Source organism: Lepisma saccharinum, chromosome 2 (assembly GCF_977018435.1).
Source record: "Lepisma saccharinum chromosome 2, izLepSacc3.1, whole genome shotgun sequence".
NCBI lineage: Eukaryota > Metazoa > Arthropoda > Insecta > Zygentoma > Lepismatidae > Lepisma > Lepisma saccharinum.
The window spans coordinates 166,948,360-166,964,261 of record NC_139230.1 but is presented as its reverse complement, the minus strand read 5'-3'; the positions used below and the strand labels follow the sequence as shown (position 1 = coordinate 166,964,261).

General features: G+C 36.3%; 1 protein-coding gene across 1 annotated transcript in view; it reads right to left on the bottom strand.

Moving 5' to 3' along the window:
- The window catches only part of LOC145984176 (nucleoporin NUP188-like), a 174,515-nt gene that overhangs the window by 53,198 nt on the left and 105,415 nt on the right, over positions 1-15,902 (bottom strand). Inside the window, exons 14-15 of the mRNA XM_083117667.1 lie at positions 11,851-12,002; positions 470-608 (exon numbers count right to left, since the gene is read on the bottom strand). Of these exons, the coding sequence (XP_082973793.1) occupies positions 470-608; positions 11,851-12,002 (291 nt within the window). The remainder of the gene's footprint in view (positions 1-469; positions 609-11,850; positions 12,003-15,902) is intronic.

Here is a 15,902-nt window from a genome sequence, read left to right as displayed (position 1 = left end):
TTCAAAATAAATAACATCAATCATCAAAATGATGGGTTCTATCCTCCTAGCATTCAGGAATAATTAATGTTCTTCAAGGAAGATTTGTGAGATTTAATCACATCGGTAGATTATTGGTTCTTAGTTAAGAGTCCATTGTATATCAGTACTTCATTGATATTGGCAAAAGTCTCAAAGCAGTCCATCCCTAGTACCTAGTGTGTCTGATAAAAATAACAGTTTATAGTTTCTAAAATGTGGAATACATTCATCCACTCAGAACAAGTATACGTATTGTCACAAACACAAACTAATTACTAAAGAATTAAATCTTATCATCCTAAGAACTTGACACTTACATGATTCAGCACTGTTTGCAGTAAGTAATAAACAAGATGTGTTCTTGTTTCTTGCCCAACAAAAGGAAATATAATTAGCTGGGGAGAAAAATGTAAATGATACCCTATCATTTTAGAATTATAAGGCTTACCTTTGACCACTTGACGAGCATGTGCGAATCAAAAAATCTTGAGAGTACAATTTTCAATTGCTCTGGCAATTCTGTATCCATTGCAAATAACATTCTGGTTAATGAATCCAGAACATGTGCACAGATTTCCAAATTGTCACTGTAAAAGGAAAATAAAATGACTCGCTTTGATCATTTGACTATCAAATCACTGCTTGAGAACCAGAGGGACATAATTCCTGTTTATCAAATTTACAGGAGAGAAGAAATAATTTACTCTTAGGAAGATGTCTAATAAAAGAGTCAGTAAATTGGAGATATGCGACTCCATCTTACTCTGTTACAGATTAGAAATTGGGATGGGTCAATTGGACTCCAAATAGAGGTCTTCCTTCAACACAAATAAAAACTGCATTTTTTGCAGTTACATCCCTCTGGTTCTCATACAACGAAAAATGAACTCAAATATTAACATAGAACTCACTAGGCAAATAAAAAATTTATAAACAGAAAATTAGAAGCAGAGAGATAAGAATAAGAAATAAGGAGACCAAAATTTAAACCACAACTGTTTCAGAGACAGCACAAATGATTAGTACTAAAAAAGTACATTCTTCTTTGTTTTTAGAACACATGTGATAAATGAACATAGCTGAATGAAGCTAAGCAGCAACACACTCGGTTCCTTTGCAAATAGGAGTTGTAACAATGCAGCATTTATTTTCCACATACAGTATTCTGGAAAGAAGTCAGTCCAGTAGTTGTGGTGATGTGATTGTAGTAGTTCGAATAGAAAAATGTAGTTTATTATGTAACCCTTTCCAGAAGGAAAGGACACAGCAACATAACAAAAATATCCATGAATGAAGCAAACCCACACCTGAAAGCTGTTACCACTTCCTCGTAAATTACATCAGTTTTCAGGAGAAGTATGGTTTGCTAGTTAGTTGATTTAATTCATGACACAATATGAGAATAAAGTGCAACCGTCCCCTTCACATCATATTTAACGTACAGTAGGGTGCAATTAGAAAAAAGATCATCCTCCCATGCCTTGAAAGAAAGCCCATTTGTCACTGCTTTTTCTAGTCTGTCTGCCCTTGTGACCAAGCTCATTGAATGAATGATGGAGGATGCCTAACCTACAATCTCAATACTGAATATTCCAGGTTCGAATCCTGACTTGGATATGACTGTTCCTTTGTGAACACCATGCTATCATGAATGCAGATCATTTGCCGATTTGCACTATAACACATATTTATTATTTGAGGTTAGAAGATTGAAAATGAATAAATAATGTATCAAGATGTAATACAGTTTCCGTTAAATAAGAAAGTATACAATTATTATGAAATCCCCTGCATGCAATATGAAATTAGAGTCATTAATGTTATGAAGTACTAAATTTTGGATGAGGGAATTTGAATTTGAGGCTTTTCATTATTCATAATATTGAAAGTGAATGCCTATTATATGCCTTTTTTTATTTAAGTGCCTATTACCATGTTTAATTTTTCACATCTGTAGTGCCTTTTTACTTATCTATTTTGGCAGTTTTTAGAACCTAGAAATCTGGGCTCTACATCCTAGCATTCATTTAAAGTGACTGAGGGATAGCCAAAGAAACCAGAACTGTTAGGTCAACATGATTTTTTATGAGAAAGGTTGGGTTTACGTTGGTTGACAGATTGAAGTTGGGCTTATGTCATTGCAACAGTTGTTCGCTTCCCCAACCATGGAAAAGCATGTCAAAATTAGTTTTAAAAACTATTTTCTCCTTTGACAATATCACATTCAAGGGTATGCTGTAAATTCTAGAGTGTAAACTAAATTACACGTGACAGAGTTCCTTTCCAAAACATTTCGCAGCACATACTGAAAATATAATATTTCATTAGGCACTCATAGTCATTTGTCAGCTGCCATCAAAGAATGATATTTCTGTGTTGGGAATGGCTTATGGTTTGTTTGTTTAGCTGTAGTAGAACAAGAACATTCTTACAGATATTATGAAAGTGGTCAAGTAAGTAAGTAAGTAAGTAAGTAAGTAAGTAAGTAAGTAAGTAAGTAAGTAAGTAAGTAAGTAAGTAAGTAAGTAAGTAAGTAAGTAAGTAAGTAAGTAAGTAAGTAAGTAAGTAAGTAAGTAAGTAAGTAAGTAAGTAAGTAAGTAAGTAAGTAAGTAAGTAAGTAAGTAAGTAAGTAAGTAAGTAAGTAAGTAAGTAAGTAAGTAAGTAAGTAAGTAAGTAAGTAAGTAAGTAAGTAAGTAAGTAAGTAAGTAAGTAAGTAAGTAAGTAAGTAAGTAAGTAAGTAAGTAAGTAAGTAAGTAAGTAAGTAAGTAAGTAAGTAAGTAAGTAAGTAAGTAAGTAAGTAAGTAAGTAAGTAAGTAAGTAAGTAAGTAAGTAAGTAAGTAAGTAAGTAAGTAAGTAAGTAAGTAAGTAAGTAAGTAAGTAAGTAAGTAAGTAAGTAAGTAAGTAAGTAAGTAAGTAAGTAAGTAAGTAAGTAAGTAAGTAAGTAAGTAAGTAAGTAAGTAAGTAAGTAAGTAAGTAAGTAAGTAAGTAAGTAAGTAAGTAAGTAAGTAAGTATGTATGTCTGTGTGTGTGTGTCTGTGTCTGTGTGTGTGTCTGTGTCTGTGTGTGTGTGTGTGTGTGTGTGTGTGCGCGCGCGCGCGCGCGCACACACATGTATAAAATAAACACTGCTGTGTGCAGATTAAATTCCCTGAAATGTGTAAAACTAAGTAACTCTCCAGAAAGTGTTTTTTGCTACCACTCAAAGGTACCTTGAAAACAAAGTTACCATTTGAATGAGCAAGTTGTGTAAAATTTTATTTTACAGAAATAATTTATAAAAAGATTACATTTAGAAGACATGAGTGAGTACTAAAGAGATTTCTGCGAAACTTACTTGTATGCGGAAATCTCTTTAGTACTCACTTACGTCTTCTAATTATCAACCACATTTTTTATTCCCTCTAACATGAATAAAGATTATATTTTACTTCACAATAAATTATGTGTGTCACAACACAAACATATCTCTACTTTTGTTCTCAGTACATTGGCTCACGGTGAAAACCACCAATTGGCCCAATCTTGGCACAACAGTCAAAATCGCCATTTTCCCAATGGTATGTTCTACCAAAATATAGCTTACTTACGGTGTGTGAGTATGTTCAGTATGCCAAACTACGTTTCGGGAGATACCTCGTGGGCGAGCATGGAGTCGCGTGTGTGTGTTTTTTAATGTTTCAAGTTTTAAGCTTTTTATATTTGACACTTTACAAGTTTGGAGCTTTACAAAAAAAAAAAAATGTGGGCATGAGAGTTTTGTCAGGAATAGGCCAGTTGTTAGGAAACCTTTTTTTACCACAGAAATACCTTTTACCTTACTCCTTGTTTCACTTTTATTTGATGCGGCCATGAAGCAATTTTTGCTAGCCAAGGAGATAACCTGAGGAAGGGAGCAGTTAACTCCCAAAACATAGTTTGGCATACTGTACATACTCACAAAAAAAAGTTAAGCTATATTTTGATATTTTTAAATACTTAATATTCTACTAAGTGACTAATTCCCACACGCGCAAGATATGAGTTGGTATGTTCTAACATTTGGCCAAGAACTTTTAGCATGGTTAGCCTAACTTTATAGAATTTGAACCTGTAACCTCCCAAATAATAAATCCACGTGAGAAATATTTTTCCAAAGCAGAAACAGCAAGCAGAAAGAACAACTTGTGCTGTGCATAACATAGCATATACATAAACACATTGGTGAATAGTACAACATTTGATCAAATGCATATTGGATTGATGCTGCAACTCTTGAACAGGTAACAGTCAAAATCCACAAGCATGAGAACAACAAACTAGTAATTTCAATGCATTCACACACATTCATTCTCTCACTATTATGACCAATCAGCATTGGGCATACATGCCCACACACAAATAACCACAGGCCAACCTAAGTACAAGGGCCATTAGGTTGGCATCAGGGAAAGCTTGTGAGAGCTATTTTCCCAGAAACTTATACCCCCCACCCCCAATTAGAATCATGGGTCATGTTTACCAACCAGTTGTCACTCATGGGAGGGGTAGAAATGCTTTATTTATAAAGGAACAAACCATTGTTAGGTTAACAGTAGCCATTTTGGAGAACAAAAACCATGTGCTCCAAATCACATGTTTACTAAATATTTTATTCTTTACTGAAAATCAGAGATAACACTCACCCATAGGTAAAATCATGCCTAATTTATTAAAAGTAAACTCATTTGCAATTATCTGGCATAACTAAGCCAGAAAAGCTGAAAAAACACTTTTGTTTATGCTTTTTAAGCAATTGATAACTCTGCCATCTGGTGGGAGAAAGTGGCAATTCTCCCAAAGACAAGGAAAGATCTCAAAGGACTCCAGCTGGCCAATGAGAAGCCGTCAAGACTGTGACGTCACAGAGGAGACTTTCAGATGGCCTATTGTGTTCTGAGCTTGCTAGTCAAGCTCGCTTGTATTACAGACCCACCTGAGAGCAGGTCAGCTTGGAAGTTGCTGGTAAAATCCAGTGTGTGAATGGCCACCTGTGCCAGCAACAAAGGATACATAAAGGGAAAAGGGATCTAAGGTCCTGTTACAGTAAACACAGGCCTAAGTGTGTGTGACCAAGTGGGATATTGTGTCCACAAGTGCATTTAAGGATCCCAGTGAAAATTCAGCAAAATAGCGAGTTTTGTGTCCCTCATCCCATGTGGAAATCCAGACCACATGGTCGGCAGGACTGACGCCATAGAAGCATCCATAGGATATCAGAGAATATCCAAGTTGTCCTTAGCCATCCATCCAAGAAAAGCCAGGAAAACTCATTTATCACCCCCAAAAGCCTTTGTTACACCAAGGAAGCACATAATATTAATATTTTAGTGTGGTGTACCACAAATTTGTCCATGTGTCGGGATGTGGCGATAAAGAGTGAAATAGCGTGTGTAAGGCCCCAGGTAGGATTGATATAGTGTGAAAACTGCTGATATGTAAGTACAAAATCTTTTGTATATCTTTTTTGTGTCTTGTACAGTGAAGTGCTCATGTTTGGTGGCAGCTATGCCACAAGCGATGTTCTTTTCAATGAATAAATATGTCGTTTAAAGGTGTCTGACCTTCTATCATTTTAGTGAATCATAAGCCTATTAAGCCCTCCTCTAGTTACCGATTATTAAAGTTAGGCTAAAGTTCGTCTGTTGCTTAACAGATATCTCAGGGGATATCTGTTACTATACGGAACACCACACGTGGAATAGGGTCTGCGTGTGGCCGCGTAAAGCGTGGTTCTCTTTTGTTTTTGCTGTTTTTGATATATTATATATATTTAAAGTTAACCTTTTGTAAAACCAACTTTAAAGCAACGTAATATAATATAGACAAAGCACCCCCAATCAATAAAACCAATCCCCCCTTATACTCTTACATAATTTTCTAGTACTCACTCCATTCCATAATATGGCATAGACACAGGATGAATGTGCTGTTTTATTGCGCATGCGCATTCGAGTAGTGATCGGAAATGATTTGTGTGCAGTAATGAATTTAATCCTTCATCCTGTCAGACGTTCACTGTGCAGAGTGTACTATAAGCCGTGCAAAGGAAACAGATATGGAGCTGAGTATGGACGTCAGTCAAGTGGGCACCCATTGTGGTGTTCCAGGACGAGGAAACACACCAGTAACCGAGGCAAATGTGAGTAGAAACACCAGAGCAAAACAATTAACAGCCAAATGTCATAGTGGCATTCTACAATTCCTACTCCAATTCAAGGAAAATGGTGTGTATATATAATGTGGAATAAAATACATTATTATGAGTATGAAATTGTAAACCACATTGTAGTCTATACCTAACATACAGCCTAACCCTCTAATGCTTTACAATTTAACATATCTATACCATATTGTGGAACAATCTTAAAATTTAACATTTCTATACCATATTGTGGAACAACAAAAAAGGCCTGTTTCTATACCATATTATGGAACGAAGGGACTATTTATATCATAATGATTGTCTCCTCACATCAAAATTAGAGCTGAGGCAATGCCACTTTGATGCAATACAGATACTTGGAAATTGAAACAATTTATAGTATTTCAAAATATTTATAAATTATACAATATAACTGGAACTAAGCCAAACTCAATTTTCTTAACTTTAACATATTCACAATTTCACGCTAAATGCACAACCATGAAAATAGGCAGCTGGGCAGAGTTGCGCTGGTGCCACATATGGGAAAGCAAAATGAGGAAAGACAAAAGTCGCAGGTTCCCTGCACACTGTGTGGCAATGTCAATCATGCTGCATTGCCCTGTTCAAGTGTCAGACTGGCCTCTCTCTGGGGCACTTTTGAGTCCCAGTCAATACAGAGTTGATGATCATGTGAATTGAAAGGTTCCAGAAATGGAGTCCCATATCAACACGTCAGACTGCTCTTAAACCTCCGAACACATGGAGTTGTGCTCCGTGGCAACAGCACGAACTTCTGCCACTCACCTAATTTCATGGACATGTGATTAGATAATTACAAAATATTTAAAAATATTTAATAACAAAATCCATTTTCTTGTGCACTGGTGTTGCTAAATAATGAAAATTGTCAAAGAACAATCTCACAGCCACTGAATACGTCCATCTTTCAGGCAGGCAGCAGATTTTAAAGCAATTTTGGCAACTGATAATTGGCAAATTACTTGTTAGTATCGAATGAGCAGTGGCCCATTGATTTCAGAACGATCTACCCCAACTAGAAAATGTACTTGAACATTGTACTTGACCCAATGGAAGTTTCATAATGGAAAATGGAAATTTTACTTTTTAAGTTTTCGGTGGAAATGCATCTACTGTACTACAACAATCTAGGGGGGCTACAGGGGGGGGGGGCTGAGGTCGGTTTGGGGGCTTCAGCCCCTCCCCTAGCCCCCTGTAGTGAACTCCCTGCTAGTTTAGAGAAAAAATAGCTACTTATTACAAGTGTTAGTGTGATTTTATTATGAAGATTGTGCATGCATGACGTTGCAAATGTGTTCTGGTGTATATTTATTTAAATGAATGTGTTTGTTACACACTTATATACATGTGGTCACAGCCAGAGACACATGAAAGTGATTAATAATAATAATAATAAACATGTACATATGTTATTATTAGTTACACAACTAAACTAAATCTTGCTAAAAAGTTCACTGGGCACTACTTATTACCTACAAGCATCTTAGACCTATGCACACTTGTTCTTCTAAGGGAGCTTTCAGACCAAAGCGACATGTGACAGGCAAGAGCAACAAAAGACAGGCAATAAGTGACACATGAAAAAGGAGTGACTGGAGTGACATGACAAGCAACACAGGCCACTTCTGTCTACATGCAAGCATTCACAGCTATGTGTGAACAACAGACCAAGGCAACATGATGCACGGTTATTCAGAAAATGGCCCAGTCCATGCAATATGCAAGTGACAAGTGACATGTGCAGCTTGTTGTGTCACTTCAATTCAAAAGGTTGCATTGATTTCTGAGGGTTCATTTCCAAGTGACACATGTCACTTGTTGCCTGTTGCACTTGGGTCTGAGGGTTCGTTTCCAAGTGACACATGTCGCTTGTTGCCTGTCGCACTTGGGTCTGAAAGCTCCCTAAGAGTGCAGCAAGCAAATAACTACAATTGTGTGATTGTGGATGTGAACCCAACACCTTTCTCTTTGTACAGTGAGATACACAAGATTAAAAAGCAAATTGTCCCTCACCATGTTTATTCTCTTTGTTTTACACAACGATAGTTTGAAGAATTCAAACAAAATGCCAAATAAGCTGCTTACAACTTCAGGACCAGCATAAGTAAAAGTACAATCCTTAAAAACACTTAGGATGAAAGAGAAAAATTAATGAAAGTAGTCATGGACAATTTACCATGTAATACTTGTGCATTCCACTGCACCATGCTCAAAATCCAACCTCCCACCCCATTCATTTTCATTCACAAGGCATTGAACATGGAGCAAAATAAATTATCAGCAAAGGTACCCAAACGAAAGGAGAGACTTCCAATGCAAAGATTAAACCTCCACACAGTCTCCAGTAATATTGCAACTAAATGGTGGAATGAGACAGCCAGCTGACATGCACCCACACAGCAGTGCCACAAACTGCTACAAACACCAAATCTATTCTTGTAAAATTATACTTACGAAGTAGTGGCAAACTTTAGCCTGCATCCTAGACATCAGCTCACACTGAGATAATGCAGGCTGCCGTCCTTGAAAATAATAGGTGACAAAAAAGAAGAAACATGGACATAATGTACAATACACTTATTTTTATTTCTTTAACAAATATGTGAATGTAACTTCTGTACCTCAATATTACAGAGGTTTGATTCTGGAAAATGATATGTTGATTAATGTTGCATCTTATTGGGCTATACAACATTAAAATAGCAAACCTGTTTAGCCGAGTGCTTGCACAAACCATTATGAAATAATTTATAAAATGAACAAGTAATTATTGATGATCAACAGAATGAATAGACCTAATAAAATTAGTAGTTACTAAAAGGTTATGGTGAATTAAAACACACCAGAGAAGGCCTACAAACACAATCAAACTATAAGAGTCTGAGTGTATGAAATACATTTTGTGTGTCTCAAAATATGAATGTCATGAATATAAAGTATTGCTGAAGTTAAAATTAGATAACACCATTAAGCCTTGTTTCCATGATAACCAAAAACTCAACTGACCACCTGAAAAGGAATGTTCCAGATATACAATTTTCTAATAATCTTGTGTCTGGAGAGCAGTGATTTTGGTGTATATATATATATTCCTGTTTTGTAGCTTATTTCATTTGTATTTGATACAGAGTCTGAAGAAGACCTTGCTAGAAGGTTGAAACACAACGTTTAGTTTATGTTTTAAAATAAAATAAATTCTGCCTTGGTCTGCATATTGAGTTTCTTGTTAAAATTAGAACATTTCAAGCCCTGTTCAATACAGAAACAACCTTCAGCAAAGATCTTTATATTCTCAATAGACATGAAAGTTTTAAGTACAAAAAGATTACACAAAGCTTATATCAAATCAATTTTAAGGTCAGTTTGGATCTACAGGTTGTATGATTGTATGATTCTCTATTTTAACATTACAATAACTTTTTTGTTGAATATCATAAATCAAAGTTTCACATTCTTTACGCATCAGAATTGTGAAATGTAATAATGTTTTGCAAGAGAGAGCGAACTATCATACAGCCTGTAAGAGTTTATAGTGGCATCTGAGCAACTGAACAATGCCTCCACTAAGGATCAAACACAGAATGCTTGAATATAAGCATTAATATAGCCTCAACCAAAAAGGCTATCACAGATGATCAAGAAAAACTAGTTAAGATAACTTGGTGCTCATGTTCAGTCACAGTGTTACCAAATAAACAGCTAACTACACATGCATACATATCTTATATATGAGATGGAAACAGTAAACACTTAAAAAAATTGAAGTTTCTAATTTCGTGGCTTGGCTGCATTTTCACTGAAGAAAATAAAAGATCCACAGCAAATATGGACAGTTGGCACAGATAAACATGGTTCTCTCACCACCACCAGGTCCAACACAAACTTAAGTTTCTGCCATCTTTTACATACAGCTGAAGATGTAGCCTGAAGCCATGGAAATTCAAGCATTTCCCATGTCTGGTGATTGTTTCCTATCTCCTTCTCATTTTTTATATTAGCCCTTCTGGCCCACCTTCCTTTCATCCACTTTACATATACAACATACATATATATTATAAAGAAAACAAGATATTATATATGCAGCTTGTTCTTCTGTTTGACAGACAAATATTTGAAAGTACCTGCCACATTGCTGTTACCTTGGACTACTGTATTCATTTATTATTTATCTTGAAGTCATATTTATAGCGCTCAAGGTAAATTGTGCTGATGAAGGTTAACCATGAATTTAGACATTCTGGTTGAATATGTACCGGAGTTACTAGGGGGTTGTCTCCTACTTTGATACCAGTAAGACACCTTCCAATTTTCTGTCTCCCGTTTATTAGTCTCATATTTACTAATCTCTAAACTGCTTTCTATCCCATTACCAATACTTAGCAATGTAGAACTTTTTGATTTAACATACTAATAAATAAGAATCTGAACATTTAAGTTTTCAGAATATAGGATACATGTGTGTATCTTTGAAAGTGACATCTTCGAATTTCTGCCCCCAAAATACGCTGAGCTTTCTCTGCAAAAACGAGATGTGTGGACAACTTTTTAAAGCCAAAAACAATCATTTCTCAGAAATCTTGCATAAAATGTTCCATGCATTTCGGCACACCCCCCCAAAAAAATGATGTTTCTCAGACTACTTTGTTTCAATCCGAGAACTATTACGCTACTGTAGCCATCAATATTTTCCCCAGGATTCAATCTCAGGGACCATTGCTTCACAGTACACTATACTAACCAACATGAGATATTAAAAAAGTAATATGATTCAAAATGCATCTGGCTGCTAAAAGTGCTGATCCACACCCGTATGAATGTAAGTAATGTAAAAAAAGTTGTGAGATATGTATCAGTGAAGGGCACTTTTTCTTCCTGTTAGCACTGCCCTTGAAGTTCCATACTTTCCATGTAAGGTAACTTTAATCAATCATCTCTATTATATCTGGAAGTAGAATTATTAATAGAGAATATGGCAATGAATATGCTTGATAATATATCCATTGCCTCAAGTGAGAAGGTGTGATAAAATTACATTTTTATTTTTATATTGGCTATAATTTTACTGGCTTACTTCCTGCTATTATTTCTACAAAAAGCCTGTGATCAAGAGTAAAATTGTTATGGTTATGACTTTGTAAAGCAAATTTCTAAATGCGCAGCACCAAAGATGAATGTAATTGCAGACACAAAAGTTTGTTTTTAGTCCACTCTATGTTCAGGTAAACTAATTTGGACTACACTGAAAGTTTTAAGTGTAATCCAAAGCACTGTGCAATGTGCCTGCACTGGGGATTGAACCTAGGACTCCTTTAATACAAGGCAATTGCATTACGACTATACCAACAGGGTGGACCAAAATTACAGTTACCTACTAAAAAATAAACAAGTTAATGAAGCTAATGAATCATTTAGGTTTATCATGCAATATTTGCTAATTATTTTAAGATTAGTAGAATATCAGTTATCACGGCCAGTAAATTTTATATCTATATACACTCTGATTTCCACTGAGAGAGAGAGTGAGAGAGAAAGGGAGGGAGAAAGAGAGAGAGAGAGAGAGCAAGAGAGGGAGAAAGAGAGAGAGAAAGAAAGAGGCAGAGAGAGACACACCAACAAACAAAACATACCTCTCATCAACAATAAGTATAAGACAAAAATCATGCCAGAATGTAGGCAACTTGTTGAAGAATTCAAGAGCACTTTCTTTAGCACTTATCAACAAAGTCTCAACCATAGTGATACAAGCTGCATACAAAGTTTGCTGGATAAGGCATGGATCCTGAAAAATTAAAAATAATGAACAATCAATGCATGCATTTTATTGCCTTTAATTCAATTTAGCTACTTCAAAGAAATTAACAAATACTGAATAATTAAATAACTGGCTAGAGAAAACACACATTACATGTTGATTGACTGATTGATTTGCTTTATTTTACTTCACCTTTTGTGCCACTTTTGGCTAATTTGCAAAGATGGGGATGAGTGATGATGTACTGGTCAGGATTCGAACCCGGGACCCTTGGCATCGTAGTGTGATGTGCTAACCACTCTGCCACGTGGGACGGCACACATTACATGTATTTTCTAGATTTTTCGAGAAGCACTTTCCATGGTTCTCCTGATGAGCTTAAGCTACTCCTAAAATCTTTTTCATACTAGATACTTTTTGTACACTGCTTTGACAACTGCTAGGAAATAATAAATAATTATTAATTTTCTACATTAAGCTTTACAGTGGCTACACAGCTGCTTCAAGCAACCTGCAGAGGGCACTGGTGTGTTCTCTGTATCAATAGAAGTACCTCCCAATCTAACTGTTCATGAGAAATCAACCCGAGTGAGTGTGTACAGTGGAACTGTGATAGAGAGTCAAAGACAATTGTATCAATCCATAAGATTGTATTTTATTTTAAAAGCCTCTCTGAATGCTTCATGTTGACCAGGGCATTCACTTGTTTATCTCAGTTGTCTCAACCTCTGAGGCATGTAAACAATGCACAGTGTTGTGCTATGCAAACCTCCTGAGGTATTCAGGAAATAGGTAGTTTCTTCTGCCTATGGAGTCAGCAGTTTGCATAGTGACAATTAAAATCACGATTCGGCATGGAGGAAGGGCTCCATGGCCTGGGTAATATAGAGGTGAGACAAACAGAGAAGGGACTGACTTTGGATTGGAATTGAGGAGAGAGAAGAGGTTAGGAGAGCAGGGGAGCAAAAGTGAGACGATGCGCTGGTCAACCTATAGAGAAGGCAAGAGGACTTAGTTTATTTTATTCATCGTAACTATCCTAAACCCAGCCATGATTCAGGTTCAAAGGTTCATAAAACCCAACAAGTAACCATTGTCTTTTCTAGTTGTTAAGTTCCTAAATCTTATTTGTACCTTTCGCACTGCCAAGCATTAACTCATCATGTTAATGACGAATGCTCTCATCATCGAGGATGAATGATGAATAGCTTACATCACCCAGCAATTAATTGCAAAGTGACTGGTTCTGATCCCATCATTCTATAGAATGAAGGCAATGATAATGGTGGCAAATTGCCAGAAAATATTTCACTTCCTGCAGAAAACATGCCCTTTGGGGTGGATACTACATTCATTACTGAACCTAAATTGGCACAGACCCCAAGTTTTTAAGAACTCATTTGTCTGTAATGACGTCATCAAAATGTTAATTCATAGCAAAAATTTATCATTCATGGCATCTTATTTTCACATAATTTGCAGTTTACAAGAGTATTAGAAATTAAAAAGATCCACTTTATCCCATAATATTAGATATGGTGCCCAATATGGTCACGAAAAGTCTAAAAATAACACTTGCAGCTATGTGATCATGTTTAGCATCAAACCCTATATTTTGGAGGTACCAGAACTCAATGGTGGAATCAAAAATAGTGTCAGAATAAACCCATGAAATAATAATAATATTAATAGTTCACTTTTTGACAATCTGTGAATATACAGGGTGGTTCAAAAGTCTGATAATAGGACAACTGAGTTATTGGTGTAGATGGCAAAAAATGGAAAGAGGGTAAAGTTCTTGGCAATATGAGGTTTTAAATATAATGTGCTTCAATTTTTAACGTAGCATGCACCATTCAGGCTGTACACTGGTATGGGCCTCAATGAGAATGAGAATTGTGTTCTTAAAGCTGTCATTTATTTTTCCTTAGTTTCCAACCACACTATGAAGAAAAGCGCATGATACACACAATTAAATACAGTATGTATTCTCACCTCCTTCTAACATTTTTAATTTGATTTTTGTTATGTACCATTACTTTTCTGCCACTTTGGCTAATCATGACAATGAGGATAAGTAGTGATATCATAAAATTGATGAAGAACATCCAGGCCCAGACTGGGATTCAAACCCGGGACCACTGGGATCATAGCATTTTCACTTCCAAGAAACATTTCAAAAGTTGACTTTCTCAATAGTGACATGACAACAATGAGGATGCTAGAAGGGAACAGAAGAATGTGACATCCACCCAGTCTGACAATTCATTTCCCATCTTTTATATCCTTCCCCACAACAGACAAGGAGCAGTTTTGAAATGATGACCTGCCTCAAATATTTAATGTAAAATGCATATTTAAGTGAAAATGTGATTGGCTCTCATGAAATATTCTTGTCTCCATTCCCTCCATGGTTGCCAGCATATTATTTTTTCTGAAGTTGTCACATGCAGTCAGTCCACTTTCATATATCTGAACTCAAAGGACATTTTTGTTTAATCATATTGTAGCTCAAGGAAAAGTCATTTGACAATATGCAGTGCCTTTCATGGTCAAGTCACCCGTGCAGCGGCAGCTAGCACGTGGAGCAGTGAGAACACATCTGCCAGCATTTAGACCCATAGCTTTATGCTGACTTTCGCACTGGACATGTCAGTTCTTCAGTATCCAGATAGCTGGTATCCAGTTTGCATGTGTTTGTGAAGTGTTATGGTGTTAACAAGTGTTTTAGATTGTTTTGTCTCAGACTACTTATTACTGACACTTTTCTTCAGTATAATAATTTCACCATATACCGTATTTACGTGTGTATAATACGCACCCTCGTTTTTGATGGGGAAAAGCAACAAAAAAATATATCTCTTATATAATGCGCAGTACAATTCAGGTCCCAGAAATGGCTTTCTCAGTGTCGGACTAACATTTACGTATTTCATTTCAAATTCATCAGTAGGTCATAAAAACGAGATTTTCCTTGCTTTCGTAGCTGCTGCATTCACCATACTACCTTGAACTTCCAGATGTTAGGCTTTTCATAGGAGGAGGGAGCAAAGTTATCAACCGCCCTTTCAAGGTCGCAGTGCGTGATGCTTACAATAGATGGATGACATCAACGCAGCATGAACTCTCACCAAGCGGGAGGGTGAAACATACGTCGCTGCCGATTGTTTGTGAATGGGTTCGTGAGGCATGGAACTCCATCTCTCTGGAAATGGTGATCCAAAGTTTTAAGGTAACGGGAATATCGAACAAGATGGATGGAAGTGAGGACATTTCAGACAGCTTGTATTAGTAACTGGGAGTGAATGACGAAATTAAGTGTAAACATTATTTACGTGAGTCAAGCTGCAATAGTGCAGTAAATATACAGTAGTTATTTCTATTTGTTAAGTGTTGACGTAATTATTTTACCTTCATATTTGTTACAGTCAACTCTCGATACAATGACCTTTCACAGTTCCCGGGGAAAAGGTAGTTATTTCGAAGGGGTCGTTATTGCAATTTGCACCAATAACAATTATCGGGAGATAATCGGGCAGAATGAATGTTGGATTTAATACGGGTCTACTAGAGCATTGTCTGTTACAAGATGAACTGGTAAGATAAGATCTCTCGGAAAATCTTACCTTTCTAGGCACAAAAAAAAAGTGGGGCTGTAAATTTTGTTTTGGTTCGGCTATGTAAAATACATCGTAAAAATGTTGTTTTCCTTCCTTCGACCAACTTCTAATTCACCCCCACCCCATTCCAGGGAGCAGTCCATACTCTTCCTCGACTTGCATTGTAAGTCAGCCTGAAAAAGGACACACGCAACTTGCAATCTGTTTGCACCCAATGCGTATTCTAAGACACATTGAACAGTGTCGCACTCGATAATCATTTTCTTTTGAAATTGGATTTCACTAAAGTGAAACTGTATATTTAGTC